The sequence below is a fragment of the Phascolarctos cinereus genome, unplaced genomic scaffold (genome assembly GCF_003287225.1).
Source record: "Phascolarctos cinereus isolate Bilbo 61053 unplaced genomic scaffold, phaCin_HiC Scaffold_9;HRSCAF=440, whole genome shotgun sequence".
Taxonomy (NCBI): domain Eukaryota; kingdom Metazoa; phylum Chordata; class Mammalia; order Diprotodontia; family Phascolarctidae; genus Phascolarctos; species Phascolarctos cinereus.
The window spans coordinates 228,927,470-228,947,909 of NW_027556402.1; the positions used below are offsets into that span (position 1 = coordinate 228,927,470).

The 20,440-nt window shown below is 40.0% G+C and overlaps 1 protein-coding gene across 1 annotated transcript in view; it reads left to right on the top strand.

Moving 5' to 3' along the window:
* DNAJC24 (DnaJ heat shock protein family (Hsp40) member C24) overlaps positions 1-20,440 on the top strand; it is a 73,379-nt gene that overhangs the window by 31,955 nt on the left and 20,984 nt on the right. The window contains exon 3 of the mRNA XM_020963933.2: positions 18,963-19,101. Coding sequence (XP_020819592.2) covers positions 18,963-19,101 — 139 coding nt within the window. The remainder of the gene's footprint in view (positions 1-18,962; positions 19,102-20,440) is intronic.

Consider the following 20,440-nt stretch of genomic DNA (forward strand, 5'->3'; position numbering starts at 1 on the left):
TTTGTGATTTGAAAGCACTTTTTAAAAAACAAAATGTAAACAGTTTTAGAAAGTTAAGTATGTAATTTTACTGTGATTAATTTTTTCATCATGTTTTTAGTAATACCATATTTTTAAAAAGACTTTGGAGTACTTGGAAAAAAATATAGATTGACTTGAGAAGATACATTCTTTTAGAGAAATTAAATGGCTATAATAAATGAGAACTTACATTGTCTATTTTTTACTAATGTAGAATCAATCACCATTTGCAATCTAATTTCCTAGGTGATACAATGTTTTCTATGCAACCAATGAAAGTTCTTTTATATCCATACTTCATTTGGCAGTGCCAGCTGATTATATCTTCCTCTCAATTTCACTAGCTATAGTAATTAAGACTTCAGTGAACAGATCTTAAACATGTTATATACTAAGCTACAGGCATATTGTGTAATAAGTTAGAGGTACTACTCTGTGTCATTGCCAACTGCTGCCGATTGGTCTCACAGGCAGTAAAGAAATACAATATTTTTGTTTTTAGAGGGATCCTTAAATGTTTTTTGGCTTGTTTAACCACCTCATTTTACAGATGAGGGTATGAGAGGTTGTGTCTTCTCATATAGGTTGTATAGTATTTTTTTTTAAAGAAAAAATATATTTTCTCTTTTTTTACTTAGGAAAAAAAGTACAAAATAGGGGAAAACTATTAGGACAAAATACTTGAGTACTTAGTTCAAATCTGTCCAGTGGTACAGATCAAAATCCATCCTTGCTTCTCATCCTCTCTGATTCTTGTCTCTTTCTTCCTACAAATACTCTGCAGGGCATCCACCCTGCATGCTGGGGGTGGGGACAGAGGGTCCAGGTTTCTGTAGATCTCTTGACTTTGTGTGAGTGCCAGTGGAGCACATGAATTCTTTATCCATTATCCCTTGCATCTTTACGTAAACTGGCCTGTTTTGTCCAGTCTAAGGTCCTAATTCAATTCAGCAATCATGTATTTCCATGCCTACTTTGTGCCAGGCACCATACTAGACAGGGGGACACAGAGGCAAAGACAAAAACAAAATCCCTCTTTCCCTTAAAGAGCGTGCATTCTACTTGATGTCATCCTTTGCACCTTTTACTAAAAAGCTCTCTGATGGTACATTTGCCCTCACCCATCGTGCACCACTCCATTGTCCTTTGGGTGGCTTGGAACTAATTCATTAGAGACTTCAGTATTCCATGACTCAGACCAATATGCTATCCATTGGGAAAGTATTCGTGTTAAAAAGATGGCATTTTGTTTGAGGGAGAAGCTTCGATTCATTAAAAGCACTATGCTGTCTTCTAGGGCCCAGCCAGCCAGCTTTCCTCCTCCTAGTTAAGTTCTGGGTCCACTTTATTTTCTGCCAACAGTGTTTGTCTAATATATGTGTATGTACTGGTTGACAAGCTCTATGGTTTGTCCATTCAGTTGAGACAATAGGTGTTTTCTATTCATTATGTTTTTTGTGTATAGATAGTTAGACCAAACTCTTTTAAATGATTATACATCTGATTTAGGAAGCTCTGTGTTAATCATGTGGCTTGATGTGGTGAATACAATACCATCCTCACAGAGTAGCATCGAAGGACCTTATCATTGCCAGGGAATCCCTTTTCCATTTCAACCTGGCACCGAACATCTACCACAATAGTGACGAACACCTCTAGCAAGTCTGGATCTTCCTGTTTTGTGCCTCACTTGATATTGATTATCAGATGGTCATTGAGGAGAGTTCTCTGGTTTTGCATCTTTTAAGCTGTCTTGTGTGAGTGTGATATATTCATGGAGTAGCACACTCTTCTCCACTCTTCTTTATCTCAAAAACGGGAGGACGTGGTAAGAGCAGTGATGAAAGGCAGTTGAATTCAACCTGGTGCCCCTGCATGCTAAGTTGGTCAAAGATTCTTCCTGACAGAAGGGTCAGGAATTGGGTAGGTGATGAATATTGCTTTGCACATTTGTTTTCTTTAATTTCCTTATTTTGGGGAATTAAGAATTTAGTTTCCTTTCCTACCAGGGTTCTTGATAGTTTGATGCCTTTTTATGGAATGAGCTAAAGAAGATAATATACGGAGATACATTGGCTCAAATAAGAGATAGAATTAAGCACTTAAATGAAAAAAAAAAAGGAAAAGTTTGGCCTTGTCTGTAAACTTCCTTCCCTTTTAAGCATAAAATATTTGAATTAATGCGCAATTCCGTTCCGCAAACCTTCCTTAAGGCCCTGCCCATATGGTCATTGGACTTTAGAGTGAGGGCTTGGAGGGGCCTTACAGGCTAGTCTAGTCCCCTCGTCTTAACGCTGAGGACATTCGTCTGAATACACCTACATGAAACACGTTCACTTCAAATCAGAGCAAACCGAGTGTTAGCAAAAATAAGAGACAGTGTGTTCATAAATCATAAAACACAGAAGGAACTTTTAAAACCTCCTCATTAGGAAAAGGTGGAGGGTCCCCTGCTCTACATATGAAGTATTTTTGTTATCAGATTTGCTAACTTTCATAGATTCATGCATAAATTCATTTTATCAGTCTATTAATTTTTACTTGTTAGAGCCACCCAAAGACAACTTTGCATGTAGAATCTTGAGAAGTTATACATGCTCCATATTATAGCCTTGATATATGAGAGTTTTTTTTGGAAAAAACTCCACACATATGGGATCTGGGTAGTTTTTAAAAATCTTATAATTATTTTTATTCAGGATTTCTGTGTGTACAAACTGCTTTTCTTTTTTTTCTTTTTTTTTTGCTTTATGGGAGTGTTCATAAGGTGAAAATTGTTGCCATTTTATCCAGCAAGAACCCACATCTCCCCTCCCCACCTTCTTTCTCTGTCACTGCTACCTTATCTGGTTTAAGTGGCACGCTTTAATTTACTCAGAAATTCTTCTAATGATCAAATTTTCATATAGACCACACATATTACTTTATTTAATTATATATGTATAATTACAATTATTCAATTTTAATTAATCCTCTTCTACATGATTGTAATTGTTTTAATTATGTTTTATGTGATTTGATTTAAAATTCAGTTTTTTAAAATCTCCCTTTAATTGAAGATTTTTGTTTGATAACTTCTGGACCAGGAGAAAGGGATATTCATCGTACTGTGAATGAATTAGTCTTTGATCCCATCAGAATGAATGAAAGAGTAGCATAAATGAGAAAGCATTTAAGTGCTTACTGTGGATGCAAGTAGAAAAATAGAGGCAGTCTCCGTTCTGAAGGAGAGCATACTCAGGGAGATAATACTTGAAAGACATCAGCTGTAGAACAACCTGCCAGGCCCAGAAATTCTAAGGTGTCAGTGGCAAGGATGCATTATTAGGTCAGAGGACAGCTTTCAGTGCTGGAGGTGTACAGAGCTAATGATAAGTCCCAGAGGACCTATGGATGGTGGTTCTCCGTCTCACTGGAAGGATCATAGTTATTGACGCCTATCTCATCCAAATGATGTGAGCAACCATGTTGTTCTTTCATGCCCTGATGGGATCTGGGTGGCATAGGGGATGGGGGAGAGGCAGAGAGAAAGTAGAGGGTAAGGTGTTCCTGGACCGGAGTCTTCCAAGGTGACGCTGATGGAATGAGTTTTATCCTTAGATTGCTGATTGATGAGGTCCTTTGATAACATGGTACCTTTTTATTTCTTCTTGTTACTTTAGACTTGACACCCCAGTACTTAATTTTCTCTGAAAAACTAGGAGGAAATGAGGTATACTGTTTAAAAATAATACAGTTGACCTAACCCAGTTATATGACAGTTACGCGGAGAATAGAATTATATAGTCACTCTTTTTTAAAGCATAAATTCTTCTTATACAAGTTTTTTTTTTTTAATTACCCTATTTCTTCATATGAAAGTGGTCCTTAGGTTACCACTGGGTTTGATTTACATCTCCGTTGTCACTTATGCCCTTCTCATGTACACATCACTAATGCCATTTGAGTCAAGTGACACAGTATGTGCATGTTTACTGTGAAGGAGTACTGGAGAAAAGATGTACAGGGCTGTAGTACCTAGTAGGAATCCAGGAAATGTTTGTGGAGGGAAGCGACTAAACATTCTGAAGGTTTTAACTTTGAGTCCATGAGTGATATACATACAGTCTCTTCCCAAAATAAGTGAGCTAATGATTAGATAAATGTAAAAGCCCTGATCTCATAATCTTAGGAAAAAATTCCTAATTCAAATTCAGAATTCACAATCTTAGAAAAAATTATTCATTTAACTCACTATTGTATTGATTTCGAATCAGCTCATATTCATTAAGCACTTGGGATGTGCAGAGCACAGTGCCCGGTGCTGAGAAGACAAGACAAGCATGAAAAGGCAAGGACCTGCCCTCAGGGCAGCTGGAAAAGGGCAGTTCTCCTGGAGGTAGACTCCACAATAGCCTTTACACTGTTGATTGTATTTAATCCATTCAGAGGGGAGTCTCCCTAATATTTTCAAGATACCTGCTCATACCTGATGGTTTACTTTTTGTTTATTTTTGGCATATTGTAGATGGAAAAACAATCATCTGCTACAAAACGTCACGAAGAAATAAGAGGTGGCCCCACTGACTTGGTATTCTCACAACCCCTAACTTGCCTTGCTCCTAGCAGGTGTTTGATATCTTTTTTTTTTGATAAATGAAATGTAAGATTCATTCAGAATGTTATCCATGAGAGAACAGAGTCTTGTAGAAACAAATTTGTGAAGACATGAAAGTAGACTCTTATGATGTCATCCAGAATGTTTTATTGTGTTTTGAGCAGTTCATCAGAAGCTCTCAAATGTATTTAAATACATGAAAAACATCTTCATTCCTTTTGCAGTTTCTTGGGGCCTGTGGATCAGACCTATGATTTTATCTTCCTAGAGAACTTTAAGTGAAGAAATGCCTTCTCCCAGTGGCACTCAGGGCCTTGGAGAATGACATGGGGCAGTGGTCTCCAAAGTGAGAGTTTGCAGCTTTGACCCCAAGGGGTCTGGGATCAGCTAGTCTTAGGTAGGGAGGATGAGTGTTGTCCCTGCGATCGTCAGTCATCTGGTTTGTTTCCAACACAACCTCACCGTCCCCTCTCTTCTGCTTCACCTCTGTTCTAACCCCTCAAACTACCAGCTTTCATCCTCTTGAATAAAACTGCCTCATCCTGCCCCCTGTCCAGATGCAGAGAAGTGGAGATCCACCGTATGTGGAGACTGCTAGTTCAGAGACCCAAGAGCTGGGACTGGAGCCAGCCAGAGCCTTCTTGACTTCAAGGCCAGCCCTGTAGCCACCACGCTGCATTGCCTCTCCCTAGTTTGCTTGGCCCATTTTACTGCTGCCGTTCGCTTTTATATATCACATTTAGCCTGGTTGGAGGGTTGTTTTTTTTAAAGACACAGTAACATTTTAAATTGTTTGTTCCATGTGATTTCATCAATACGGGGAACTCCTGTTATGGAATCCCCTCCTGTCCATTCAGATCTGCCACCCCTGCCCTAACTTGGTCTTCAGTCATTTCCTAGGTAGACTGAGGTTCAGTGATTCAGAGGCAGAAGTCAGCCACCAGTCTTCTCATACCGAGGCCAGTCCTTTTTGCACTAGACCAGAGGTGTCAAACACACAGCATGTGTCACACAACAGTCTTGGTGCTGCTGAACCAGACCAAAATGTAATTAGGAAGTATTTAACAAAATAGATAAACGTACAAACAAAACATAGGGAGTGTTACATTCTGCAGCCTGGCAGAGGTCCATTTCTGTTGGAGTTTGACTCTATTGCCGTGTACCCTCGCCTCACAGAAAATGAAGCCTCACTAAAATCTTTGAATGCGTAATAGATTTTGATATTTTATTATATTTCATTTAGACTTCGTTTTCACAGATTATACATGATTGACAAAGGGCAGCCCAGGGTATAGATAGGACAACAGAATCGGTTGGACTTGGGTTCAAATCCAAGTTCTGACAAGTGCTGATATATTGATCTGGGCCAATCTCTTCACCTCCCAGTGCCCTAGGCAGCTGAGACTCTGCATTGTAGAGGTGTTGACGTGTGTGCAGGAGCAGAGGGAGTGTTCCCGTTCCAGTAAACAGTGAAATCACAGGTCTTCTCCTTGGCCCTCTGTAACCATGTTGAGCATGGCTACATTTTTTTACCCTTGTTTTCAGCAGTTACAGATACTTAATAGCATATTCTAGGCCCACAATTCTGAACATTGCAATGTTCAATATGCATAACCTGATATTAAGGGTAGCTTTTGCTTTATGAACCAGAAGGCTAAAATGTCATTGGAATAATGTTGCAATTTCATCAGAAAATGCACATGGTGAAACACACTGGCATTTGTGCAAACAATGAAATGAAGTTAGCATTTATGATTTCTGCACAAAAGGTATCAAATGTCAAAAAAAATTAGGCTTTTAACACAATGAAATTTTCATTGTAGTGTTATAGGTTAGCATAACTGAAGTATGTCACTCATTCAAGTTTACACACACACACACACACACACACACGCACAGAGGGATGCATCTGTCAATGAAAATTTTCTACAAAGCATTAACTTTCTGACTTACAGTAATTCAGTATTTTTAGGCAATAGTGGCTAACCATATCATGTCAGTCTTTCCAGAATGTATAATTTATAGAACATGTGAACCTAATGTCTGAACAAAGCCTAAAATCTGAACAAAATCTTTCCCTTTTGACAGTCTATTATTAAAGCTTGGCTACGCAAAACTAAGAAATTTATCAAGAGAACCTTATTCGTTAAAATGTTAGGTTGGGACTTCTGTTGCTTCTTCGACCTGGCTGACTGCTTCCTTTAGTCTGCTTTCATAGGATCATCATCTACACCCTCTCTCTTGGTGACTTCATCACTTCCCATTGGTTCAGGTATCATCTCTCTGCACAGGGATCTCAGATTCATTTATTAAGCCCTAGAATCTCTATTGAGTTCTAATTACTGATTGCATATTGGGCATTTTGAACTGGCTGCCCCATAGACACTTCCAACTCAACTTGTCCAAAACAGAACTTGATTAATTTCCCTCCCCAACCCATCTTTTTTTTTTTCTTTTTCGGTTGGGGGTGCCACCATCTTGTCAGTCACCTGGGCTTACAATCTTGGAATCACCTTCAGCTCCTCACTGTCCCTCTCACCATTTATCCAATCAGTTACAAAGTCTTCTTGGTAACCATTTCCTTAGCATCTCTCACATTAATTTCGTTCATTTTCCTCACCTCATCTACCAGTCTAATTCAGGCTCTCATTACCTATTACCTTGACTACTGTCATAGTATCCTAATTGATCTTCTTCCCTTAAGTCTCTCCCTCTGTGGTCCAGTTTCCACACAAAGCTGCCAAGATTATTTTCCTAAATCATAGCTCCAACTATGTCTCTTCTTGTCACTGCTCAGAAAAGTGCTGGTGTATCCCTGTTATCTATAGAATCAAATATAAACTCTTCTGTTTGGTAATTGAAGTTCTTCACAACAGGGCTCTAGCCTACCTTTCTGGGCCTTTCTCTACACTGTTTCATTTGGTGATCTCATCAGTTCCCATGGAGTTAACTACCATTTCTATGCTGATGATTCTCAAATCTACCTTTCTTGCCCCAAACTCTGCTGACTGACCTCTGATCTTACATGGCCAGCTGCCTTTCAGACATCTTAAACTGGATGTCCAGTAGACATTTTTAATTCATTTTCTTCTTAAACCCTGCTCCTGTCCTAGCTTCCCTATCATTGTCAAAAGCAACACACCATCTTCCCAGTCCTTCAGGCTCACAACCTAGGACTTGACTTCTCAATCACCCTCCCGCCATCCAATCTATTGCCAAGGTCTGTCGATTTCACATTTGTAATACCTTCACCTTTGCCCCCTTCTCCCCCTGACACTACCGCCACCCTAGTGCAGGCCCTCATCACCTCACACATGGATTATTGCAGTGGTCTAGGGGTGGGTCCGCCTGCCTGAAGTCTCCCCCCTCCCCAATCCAACCTCCATTCAGCTGTCAAAGTGATTTTCCTAAAGGGTAGGTCTGACCATGTCAACTTCCTCCTTCCTCTCTGTCCCCCGATTCAATAAAGTCCTATGGCTTCTTGTTGCCACCAGGATCAAATTTTACAAAATGCTCTGTTTGGCATTCAGAACCCTTCATAACCTAGCCCCCTCATACCTTTCCAGTCTTAACGCTTTGCTTCCTGTCACCTGCTATTTCATCCAGTGATATTGGTCTCCTTCCTCTTCCACAAATAAGACACTACATCTCTTGGCTCTGGGCATTTTCTCTGGCACTCTTCCATGCCTAGAATGCTCTTCCTCCTCATCTCCACCTACTGGCTTCTTTTAGGTCCCAAGTAAAATCCCATCTTTCATAGGAAGCCTTTCAGAACCCTCCCCCCCAGCCTCTTAATTCTAGGAGTTTCCTTCTTTTATTTCCTATTTTCCCTGTATATAGTTTGTACATGTTTGTTTGCTTGTTATCTCTTTTCTTAACTTTTAAATGCCTTGAGTGCATGGACTGTCTTTTGTCTCTTTCTGGTCCCTAGAGCAGGTACCAGGCACATAGTAGGCACTTATTATTTAGCGACTGACTGGGTTTATTATATATTACTCTCCTTCTAAACACTGTTGGATTCAGCTAAGGGGCCTTCTGGCTTTTTTTCATTTACAGTATCCCATCTTCTGTCTCAGTTCTTTCTTCTTGTGGTTTACTCTTATGGGGAGCAGAATTAGTCTTTACCTCCACACTAACTTAGGATAAGTTACCAAATCTAGTGAGGTACCTCCAACATTCCTTTAACTTGCCCAGTGTAAAAGGCTGTTTGAGGAAAGGAAAACAATCATGACTTTTAGAGAACTCCTTTTTTTCCTGTTCTGTGCAATAAGTTAGAGATGAATATAGAGTTTAAAATACATGAAAAGGTCCATATTCATGGATTTTATACATTTCTGAATAAAGAACAGAGTTATACATTCAGTAATTTTTAAAAATCAGCCTTTTTGTTGCCATCAGTACCAGGAATTTGTAAAAATTATAGATCTTGCTGAATGCTTTCTTCCATTTTTCCCCCCAAGGTGATCAGTCAATCAATCAGTCGTATTTATTAAATACCTACTTTACACTAGGCATTCAAAAAGAGGCAAACAACAACACCTGCCCTCAGAAACCTTACAACCTAGTGGGGAAGACAACATATAAACAAATATATACAAAGGAAGAAGGGGCTGAGTTAGGAAGGGCGTTGAATACCAGAGGGAGTATTTTCTATTTGCTCCTGGAGGCAGTAGGAAGCCACTGGAGTTTACTGAGTCGGGGGAAGGGAGTAACATGCTGATCAGACCTGTGCTTTAGGAAAATCACTTTGGTGGCTGAATGGAGGATACCTTGGAGTAGGGAGAGACTTGAGGCAGGCAGACCCACTAGCATCTATTACAGTAGTCCAAGTGTAAGCGGATCAGGGCCCGTACCAGAGGTGTGGCAGTGTCAGAAAAGAGGAGGGGGTGCATTTGAGGGATGTTGCAAAGGTGAAGTCGACAGACCTTGGCAACAGCTTGGATATGGGGGGAGGGGGGTGAGAGATAAAGAAGAGTCCACAATGACACCTAAGTTTTGAGCCTGGGGGACTGGAGGACGGTCTTGCCCTCCACAGTAATAGGGAAGGTCGGGGGTTAGGTGTGTTTAGGAAAGATACTGAGTTCCATTTTGGACATACTGAGTTTAAGACATCTACTGTACATTTGATTTGAGGTGGCTGAAAGGCAGTTGGAGATGTGAGGTTGGAGGTCAGCAGGGAGTTTGAGAATCATCAGCATAAAGATGGTAATTAAATCCATGGGAGCTAATGAGCTTACCAAGTGAGAAGAGAAGAGGGCCCAGGACAGAACCCTGTGGGACACTGTGTTTACAGGGCATGTTCTTGACAATCCAGCAAATGAGGCAGAGAAGGAGAGGCCAGAAAAGTTCTGTTACAGAAAGTTTGAGAACCACTGTTGTCCAGCTCCCTCATTTTTCAGATTAGAAAAATGAAGTTGAAGGCATTGGAACGTGCTCAAGGTCACCGAGCTCTGTAAGTTGCAGCGACAAGGCTCAAAATCAGGTCTCTTGACTCCTAATCCAGTGTACTTTCCACCAAAGCCCATAGCCTACATGTGAAATGTTTCAGTTTTACACTAATAACAATGATATAAGCTTAAATCTGCATTTCATTATTATTCTTCATAGCTCTTTTATATTGGTAGGAATGATGAGTAACTTTAAAGAAATTCATTTCCAACAAACTTAGTTAAAACATTTATTTTGTTAAGTGGTTGATGCCAGTATTTTCCTCCCCATTATGTACTTTTTTTTTAACTTATGAGTAAACATCATATAGTCAAGCTTTAATTATGTTTCAGTGAATGGAATATAACCATCAGCTTCTTCTCTGCCATGGTTCAGGACTCATGTCATGAACGCCTAGCAGGTTGGTGCAGTATTTGGGTGTCTGTCACTCTCATTTCATTCTAAGGTCAAACATTAATGATTTTTGGATTGTGTTCTCTTCCATTAGCTTGAGTAGTTGCGGTAGATTATATTATACACAGATAAAACTTTGTCTTTATTGTATGAAGATTATGCCATTAATAGTGATTCTGGCATTCTATCTCTGTGGGTAGATAGGAATGGAAAAAAATAAGGTCAGTATTCATCTCTGAAAAGCATTCTTTTATTTTTGACTATACCTTCTGTGTAGTGAACCCATCATTGGCAATTGCTTTATGGATTTGTGGATTTGCAGCAGTAATTTTTGTGTAAAATAATTACAAAATTCGTTATGTTTCAACATGAGCTGCCTTTTATCAGTACTTAACTACTTATTAGTTTGAGTTCTTTTATAATGAATCCTTCCTTAGGATATTTCTCTGGTCTTCTTTGCTGTGATTACCCATGAGTAAATAAATTCTCCTGAAAATAAGTCCTATGTATCCAGCTCAGTTTTATAATGAATATTATTTATGTGTTGGTAGTTTAGACATGGCCTGAGTCTTAAAATAACTTATAAATTAGCTGGGAAGAGATGGTATACACAAAAGTTAAATAAAAATACAAGACATTATATGAATATAGCCAGTAAATATTATAGGCCATAAATGCTATGGGAATTTAGAGGAGATAAAAGGGCTAGAGTTGTCAGGAATGGTTTTGCAGTGGCAATGTCAATCCGATCTGGGCTTCTAAGGATGAAGAGGCCTGGGTAAGCCCCTCTCTTTCCCTTAAATTAGTCTTGCCCTTGGCTCCTGGAGCATCCTGAAGTGCTCCTCCCTGGTGTTTAGATGATCAGAGTTTGCTTAGCTTGGATTCAAAACTCAGGGTATAGGGAACTACTTTTGAGAGACCTTAGGTTACAGAGTAACCCATGAGACCTTTGAGATAGGATTCCACCAAATGGAAAAAATACAGTCAAGTCTTCAGGCTGGACGCGGGGCTTTATTATAGTGTCAAGGGAATATCTTTTCAGGTTGGCCTTGCATAAGATACGGTTGGGTGAGTCAAGTTCAGTGATGCGCTACGTATGCCAGCTATGTCTTTGGAAAGGTGGCCAGAAGCTAAGAAAAATGAGAGATGAAGCTCCCAAGGTAGTCAGAAACATACCTAGGGGACCTGTGAAGTGACTAGGCAAAGCAACAGCCAATGTGGTTGTAGCAGAACTTGGACCAGGGTCCCTTAGACTCCATTCTGAGATGCCATTGAAAAGGTTCTCTGAATATCCACCAGGGCCTAGCCTGGGTAGTAGCTGAACTCAGATGATATCAGTCAAGATCAAGAAAGTGCTACTCCTTCATCCAAAGGTACAACAGTACTGTAGAGCCTAAGACTAGAAAGATGAGCAAAATGAAGAAAGAGATTTTAAAAATTAAATAAAAGCTCCGGAAGAAAGAATCAGAAGGAGAACAGAAAGGGCTATACCTTGTCTAAGTCATGGACTCCCTGGACATTAGACTACATCAAACAGAAATTAATTATTCCATGAGATAGCAAGAAATATTAGAACAAAATCAAAAGATTGAAAAAGTAGAGTATATAATATTTCCGGCCAGAAGCAACTAACCTGGAAAACAGATCAAGGAGAAATATCTGGACGCCCAAAAAATCATAATTAAAAAATAAAATGTGTGGACACTATATTTCAAGAAATAATTAATTAAAAATATGCAAATCTATTATAATGAGAGTACAAACGGAATCTACATCTCACCTTCTGAAATAAGTGTCAGAAGAGAGGTTCCCAGGAATGTCAAAGCAGAAATCCAGGGCCCCAAGTCAAAGAAGAATTGCCATGATCATCCAGACAGAGAGAGTTTAGGGACCAAGGGACTACAGTCAAGACCATGCCAGACCCAGCAGCGAACCCCCAAATCTAACTTTAAAAAGAAAGAGAAAAGAAAAACAAAATCCCTGTAACAAATAAGCATAGTTTAGCAGAACAGATTCCCATGTTGTCCATGTCCAAAAATGTGTATCTCATTCTTCATCATGAGTCCACTTCCTTTCCCTCAGGTGGCGGGTGGCATGCTTGGTTGGTCATCCGTTGGAATTCTTAAGTCTCTCAAAGTTGCTTCTCTTTACAATACCGTTATTATATAACTTGTTCTGGTTCTGCCACTCAACTATTTTAATCCATACGAAACTTCATGAAACCATCTCTCGTCATTTTTTTTTTTTTGGTTTTTGCTAGGCAATGGGGTTAAGTGCCCAGGGTCACACAGCTAGTAACTGTTATGTGTCTGAGGCCGGATTTGAACTCAGGTCCTCCTGAATCCAGGGCCGGTGCTCTATCTACTGCGCCACTTAGCCGCCTCTCTTGTCATTTCTTATGACGCAGTAGTGTCCCGTGATATTCCCATACTATATTTTGTTCAGCCATTCCCCAATCGATGTACACCCTCTTCCTTCCCAGCTCTTTACCACTGCAGAAAAGGTTGTTACACATATATTTGTGTGGGTCTTTTTACTCTTTGGTCTCTTTGGAGTATATATAGGATGAATAGTGGTAACACTAGGTAAAAGGGTTATGAACAGTTTTCATGAGATCAACCTCACTGTTTTCTAAGCAGGAAAGAGAAAGTTAAAGGCATATGCGCGTGCACATGGGCGCGTACACGCACACACACACATACACACACACAGAGTTTGGTCTAGAAATACATCATACTCAACAGGAAAAAAGGCAGGAATACAGTCAGCAGGAAGTTGAGAGAGAGGATGATGATATTGGGAAGGGAATATTCACAAGCAAAAGAAATTACTGATCCTGAAATGCTGATTAAAAGAAACAACAGAAAAAAGAAAAACTAAAAACTAAGGGATGGGGCAGCCAGGTAGCACAATAGATAGAGCACTGGCCCTGGAGTCAGGAGGACCTGAGTTCAAATCTGGCCTCAGACACTTGACACTTAACTGTGTGACCCTGGGCAAGTCACTTAACCCTAATTGCCTTGCCCCCCCCAAAAAAAAATCAAAAAAGAAAAATCTAAGGGGCACTCATCATTTGGGGAATGGCTGAACCATTTGTGATATAGGAATGTCATAAAATGTGTTCATACCATAAGAAATGATTAAAGAAACAATGTCAGGATCTTGAGAAGTATGAAATGGTTGAGAGTGAAGTGAGTAGAACTCAAAGAGAACAATTTATGTAAGTACAACCTTGTAAAGAACAGCTTTGCAAGACTTAAGAGAGAATAAAGCTATGAGCCCACACAGCAGCACATGTCCCGAGGTCTCCAACACTCCCTACCCCCAGTAGGAGCAGAGCTGGATGCCAGCACCGAAAACAAACTTCATGCCTTAAGGGTCCTGTCAGGACACGGCCATAATGGGCTCAGAGGACTTGCCCTTGGTCTGGGCCGACGAGGAAAACCTTCATCACTATCAGGCCTGCTGAATTAGCTGTACTGGTTGGGAGCACTCCATGGATCTTTTTGTGAAGAGTGCTGGGGGCATCCCCACCTTCAGCTGTACTGACTGCCAAGACACTAGTTCTGCTAATGGGAAAGTAAGGCATCCATGGGGGAGTGATCAACAGTGAGGGTTAGGAAGTGTCCTGCTACCTTCTCTGCCCTGCTCACCTTTTTTCCCAATACTTCTGCCCCATTTCCCTCACTATAATTCTTTGGGTCATTCCCCCACTCACTTATTGATGTCAATACTACACGTTGGGGTGGAAGACAAGCTAGACGTTTAGGTGTGTCCTCTCTTCTTTCTTCTGAACTTCCTTTGTGTAGTTGGGAAGATGTGTGTGTGTATGTGTATGTGTGTGTGAAAGTTTTAGAGAATAAAAATTTCCCCTTGGAACCTTATGTTGGAATCTGTGTAAAAGATTCTCTGCACACACACACACACACACACACACACACACACACACACACACACACACACACACTCTCTCTCTCTCTCTCTCTCTCTCTCTCTCTCTCTCTCTCTCTCTCTCTCAAGAAATGTGATAAAAGCAATGACTCACTCATGTTCCAGAGGCTTACGATGAACCATGTTACCCACCTCCTGAGAGAATGATGAGCAGGTCAAGGTACAAAAAGAGACTTTCATTTTTGGCCACGCCCACGGCATTGTTTTGTTTGCTTGACTCTGATTATTTGTCATGAAGTGTTCCCCTCCTCCCTTTGGTGGTACCTGGGGGATTGCTTGGAATAGTGATGCCAAAAAAAGGAGAGCCACTGAAATATATGTGTGGTTTTTTAAAAACATACAGAAGAGGACAGAAGTTTAGAAGGAACACAGACAAGCAGAACAGTTCTGAACATAATACAGAATTTACTATAGACTTGTTTTTTTAAAAAAAGGGAGAGTGACATAGAGATTCCCATTTTCATATACATTCCTTTTTATGAAAATACCTTTTCTGTTTATGTAGAAATTTGTTTTTGTTGACTTTAAGTTCAAAATAAAAAATGTTAATTTAAGTCCAAAATAAAAAGTGATGTTAAAGGTAATTTTTTTTTAAAGAACATCACAGACTGCTTTTTCCCTAACCCCATCTCGCTGTTCCTCCTATAGCAGATTCCTAGGTAACCAGTTCCCAGATCGCCACCCCTTCAGGAGCAGCCCCATTAATATCTTGTCCTTCCATCTTCTACTAATAGGCTATCCCCACACCCGCTTAAGTTGCCCTCGTGTAGTAGCCAGAGCCATGAGTTTGCAGGTTGGCAGATCTGAGCTGGAATCATTCCTAATGCAGGCACTCGCTGTGTAACCCTGTACAAGTCATAGGATCATCTGTGCAATTGAATTTCCTCATCTGTGAAATGGATTTGTTGGGTAGCTAGATGCTGTAGAGCTGCGCTTTATGTTGCCTGTAGCGTGTGAGCTCCTTGTCGGCAGCATACCTGTAGTGTGATGTTGTTGCCAAGGAAAACCTTTAGTTGTTTGTCGGGCCTGGCGCCTGTTGGTCCACGAACAGTCTTTTTCAGGCTTCAGTGAACACTGGAGGGTTCCAGAGCCTCCCAGACTGCCCACATGTGTGCTTCCAGACACAGTCGTCACAATGTAGGAAATCCTTAATAACTGCTCCAGCGTCTGAATTATGCCTGCTGCTTGCTTGTTGAGTCATCAGGGTTTATCAGATGGTTCAGAAAGGTTCTCATCAGGGGCAGCTAGGTGGCGCAGTGGATAGAGCACTGGCCCTGGATTCAGGAGAGCCTGAGTTCAAATGTGGCCTCAGACACATGATACTTACTAGCTGTGTGACCCTGGGCAAGTCACTTAACCCTACTGCCTAACCCCCCCCCAAAAAAATGTTCTCATCAGAAGACTTCTTTTGGGAACCTTTGTTATTTGGAGCTCCCTGACCATAATGGACTGATTATATGGTTTCCTTTTATTTCATTGATGGTAGGAAGATGGGTAAGATGAGAAACTCGGATGTAAGAGCCAACCATACTATTATGGATGAACTTTGGGGTTTTGTTGACTTCCTGGGGAGGCCAGGTTTGAGTTGTGGCTTCCAGGATCTGGATCCACCAGTAGTCTCAAACCGTAATCCAGAAAAATACCTAAATTCTCCACTGCTCTGCCCTCTGAAGCTTTAGCGAGCTGGCTTTTGGTAGCATGGCGAAAGGGAACAGGAAGGAAAGAGCCAGGATATAGCAATGAAGAAGCAGAGAAGTTCTCATGCTAACAGATTTTAAGAAGTAAATGACCATTTACAGTCAGAGTTTTGTCACATGGTAAAAATTTGCCATTTACCCTGTAACGCATAAGCCAGACAGAGGCAGAGAAACTTTGGTCAGAGTGAGTCACGAGGGCCTTGGGCATTTGTTACTCGAGTGAGAATGATTTTTGTAACGTGAAAGTGAGAAAGACAAGCAGTTTCAAGCAATGCCAGCGGCCCCCGTTTAAGAGTCATCCATTCATTATAAGCTGAAGAGTTAAAAGTGAATCAGTCAGTAAGAAGTGGAGCAAGCCAGCTGATCAGAAGGGAAGCACACTTCAAGGGCTTGAGTTTATTTTGGTCACGGCCTTTTGGATATTTAAAAGAAAATGCCCCATAAAGGTTTCCAAGCATAAATCCCATGCCTCCAAGTGGAATAGTAATCATCCTCCTTCTGGCATTGAAGCCAGGAGCCTAAAGGAGTGAAAGGCCATCCACCTCCTGCCCTCCCCCTTTCAGAGCAGATGGCAGAACTCTGGGGGTAGTTCTGAGGTAGTGATAGGCACTATATAACATACCTCAGATGGGCTCTCCTCGGCTTAGTGTCAAAGATTTTCTCGGTGCCTGGAATGCTCTTACCTCCTCTGCTCCAACTGCTGCCTTCTTTAAGTCCCAATTAAAATCCCATCTTTGACTGGAAACCTGCCCCAACCCCTCTTAATTCTAGCATCTTCTTTCTGTTAATTGTTTCCTATTTATCCTATATATAGCTTAATGTGTGTATATTAGTTTGCATGTTGTCTTTCCCTGTTAAATTGTAAGCTACCTGAGAGCAGGGACTGTGTTTTGCCTCTTTTGTATCCCTAGGACTTAGTATACAGTGCTTGGCACATAGTAGGTACTTAATAAATGTTTATTGATTGCTTATTACCTGGTAATTGCTATAATTCACTGCTTCACTTTGACAGAAACTTGCATTATTTGTGCTGTGTGGTACTTACAATAATTTGTGTGACTATTTTAAAATGCCTGTGAAATGTTTAATGAAAGGATCAGCATAAATGTATCATTAATTTGTGAACATATATGCTGAATATACCAACCAGTATGTTATGAATTTTGAGAAATCAGTAGAAGATAGGTTAAAGATATTAGGAATTTTTTTCTTGGGAAAAAAAGATTTGGGAGGATAAGACTGAGATCTTCAAATATTTGAAAATTTGTTTTGAAGAAGAGAGATTATATTTGTTTTACATTGGGCCAGAGGATAGAATAAGAAGTCATGGGCAGAAGCTATAGGTTGACAGATATTTGGTTAGTATAAAGAAGTTCTTGGTAGTTAGGACTGTCCATAAAACAGGTTGTCCCAGGGAAGAAGTTTCCCAGCACCCAAGGTCTTTATGGGGAAACTAATGACTTCTGGTCAAGAGAGTCCTACAACTCTTTAAGATTTCATGATTCTGCTTTTAGTTGGCTATTTTTTCCTTGAAAAATTTGTATAACACCACAGACATTTCTTAACCTTTCCCAGAACTCCAAAGTTTAATTTTAAAATGAAAACCTGCTAAATGCCTTTTATCAGATGATGTTCTAGAATGATTGCTAACCTGATCGTTTTACACATTTTTTTTCCATGTTTTGCGTTACAGTGAAAATTTTGCCGTGACCATTAGTGTACTTTCTAAATTCACATTCTGATTTCCTTTTTTTTTTCATTTTTTACATGAATTTTGGCTAAAGGGGAATAACTTTTCTTCATTTTGTTGCTGTTGGAAATCTGCAGTCATATTATCTGTCTTCCATGTGGATGCTTCTTCTGAACTGAAGGAGATAGAAAAAGAAAAAAAAAAGAAATTAAAGGGGATTAGGAAAAGAAGTGAGAATGGAGGAAGGCGTGTGAGAAAAGAATGATAGAGTAGGACATGAGAGCGTGGAGAGCACAGTGATACAGCATTGGAGAGGGGTTATAACATTTGTATCAGGTTATAACATTTATTTAAACTGACATAGAAATGTATGTCTTTGGCAAAGACATAGGATGGTTAACAGTTTGAAATAGCATTCAGTGATCTGAAGATCCCCCTAAAATATTTTCCAGAAAATACAGACACAAAGGATTTCCTGACAAGTTGATTTAAATTGAACCAGTTCATTTCATTCTTCCATTGTATGTTTTTGTTAATACTTTCTTCTAAATCTATTTTTGAATTGCCATTTGCTGAATAAATTTAATGGTCAGTAATCTATAGGTTTAAATATTTAGAAAAGTGAAACTAAAGGTTTTGAAGAAGTTATTTAAGAAAGCTGCATAGCTGTTTGAAAACTATGCATAATTTTGTCTGTGATAGTTGAACCTCATTTAGTTTTGCTTATGTGTAATTAGATCTACAGCTGAGCTGCGGTCACTTTTTTATGAATTAGTCTACAACTACTTTTTGTAAGTGTCTCCCTTCCCCCCCCACCTCCTCATCCTGTCTATGCTTTGTTCCTCTGCAGGCATCTATTTTTTCTGTTACTCAGTCTCTCTAGGTAAATTGTCCATGAGACCAGGGAGTCCATCAGCAAATTATCCAGAAAATGCTATCTGTGCACATCATGCCATGCCATGCCACTGATAGGCTTATAGCTGCTCCAGTGGTCTAACTCACCTGGCAGTAGCAGTCTCTTGTGCCCAAGACTATTGTCCCGTTCCCCTGGGAATCTTAGTTTTCTTCATCCCCTCACCCTCCTTGAAATACATCTTAGATAATCCTATTGATTTTTCCCCCACCTACCCCACTCAACTTTCCCCCCCTTCTCTTTGATTGGCAGTATCATCCAGACAAACAGAGCACAGATGTGCCAGCAGGAGCTGTGGAAGAGTGTGTGCAGAGGTTCATTGAAATTGATCAGGCGTGGAAAATTCTAGGAAACGAAGAGACCAAAAAAGCGTATGACCTGCAGCGGCGCGGTAGGTCCCCATTGAGGCGCAGGCCTAGCAGCCTCGGCTCTTTGAAGGAGGGGCTACAGCCATTGGGAAATAGCATTTTCCAATGTTGCCATTTTTGTACCAAATTAATCTTGCCTTTCCTCCTCCATCGTTGTTTTTTAATTACATTCTATTCTTAGTAGTGATTACAGTGTATACGTTGCGAAGTTAATAGAACTAACAGGAAATTGTCACTTGCAAAGCTCTGGGAACTGATTTTTAGAATGAATTATGAAATTTTTAGCTAAAGTATCCTAGTTTATATATTATTTTGATAATATTTTAAAAACCTTTTTCATTAAATTCTTCTAATTACTTGAATTGCATACTATGCTATATATTAATAACATTTTAGGTATATGTACTATGTAATTAATGTCTAAAAGGAAGCACTGTATAGGATAATTTTATAAATACTTCATAATTATTTAAGCACTTTTTCACATGCTTCTGGTCTTATTTTAGGCTAGATTTTCATAATTTATCCTGAGTGTAAACTGTTCCTTTAGGAAATGGTTCCAAGAAATATTGTGGAAAGCACATTAACTAGGCAGTTCCTGCACGCGTTTTCTTTTATGCATCTCAGAAAATAGCTCCTTAAAACAGCGACAGGCTGTTGTGAAAAAGAAAGGGGGGAAATGTAGGTCAGGTTTGTCACACATGGGCTGCCATTACATGAAGTGATAGGCTGTCTTTCTGCTCTGGCCTCGGGATAGGAGTCCCTCAGCCTTCCATTAGAACCTTCAATATCCACCCTCCATGCTAATGGGGGGAGTCGATAATAGTTTACTGCCTGTGGGGAAAACACTCAGTCACACTCCGCAGTAACACACTCTGGCTCAGCATTGACGGGTAGCCACCAACACTTTGCAGTGTTCTGATAAAAGCCCACTGTCTCTCCGGCTTGTTATTGAATTCCGTTCCATTGTATGTTGGCACACCATCAAACCTCTTCTCTCACAGCCATTTTTACTCCCCTACCGCTAATACCAAAACGTGATTTGAGAAACAAAGGTTTACCCAGAGTAGTCTGTAGACAACATCGTAGGATGAAGTTAATGTCACATTCCAAACGTACAAGTGTATTTTCAGCATGAGTTGCTTCATTAAATTTAAATATTCCTTCATTTGTAACCAATGTGTAATGTAAAAATACTTCATAAGAAAACTGTGTTAACACTGGGTTTTGTGCCCTGTTTGTTATTGGCCTGACTACCTTTCTGACCTTGGTCAAGTGACCTGATTTGGTCACATGACATAGCTCCTTGTGACTTATTTTCCATTTTGGTAAAGTGGAGTGGTCTAGATAATCTGGAAATAC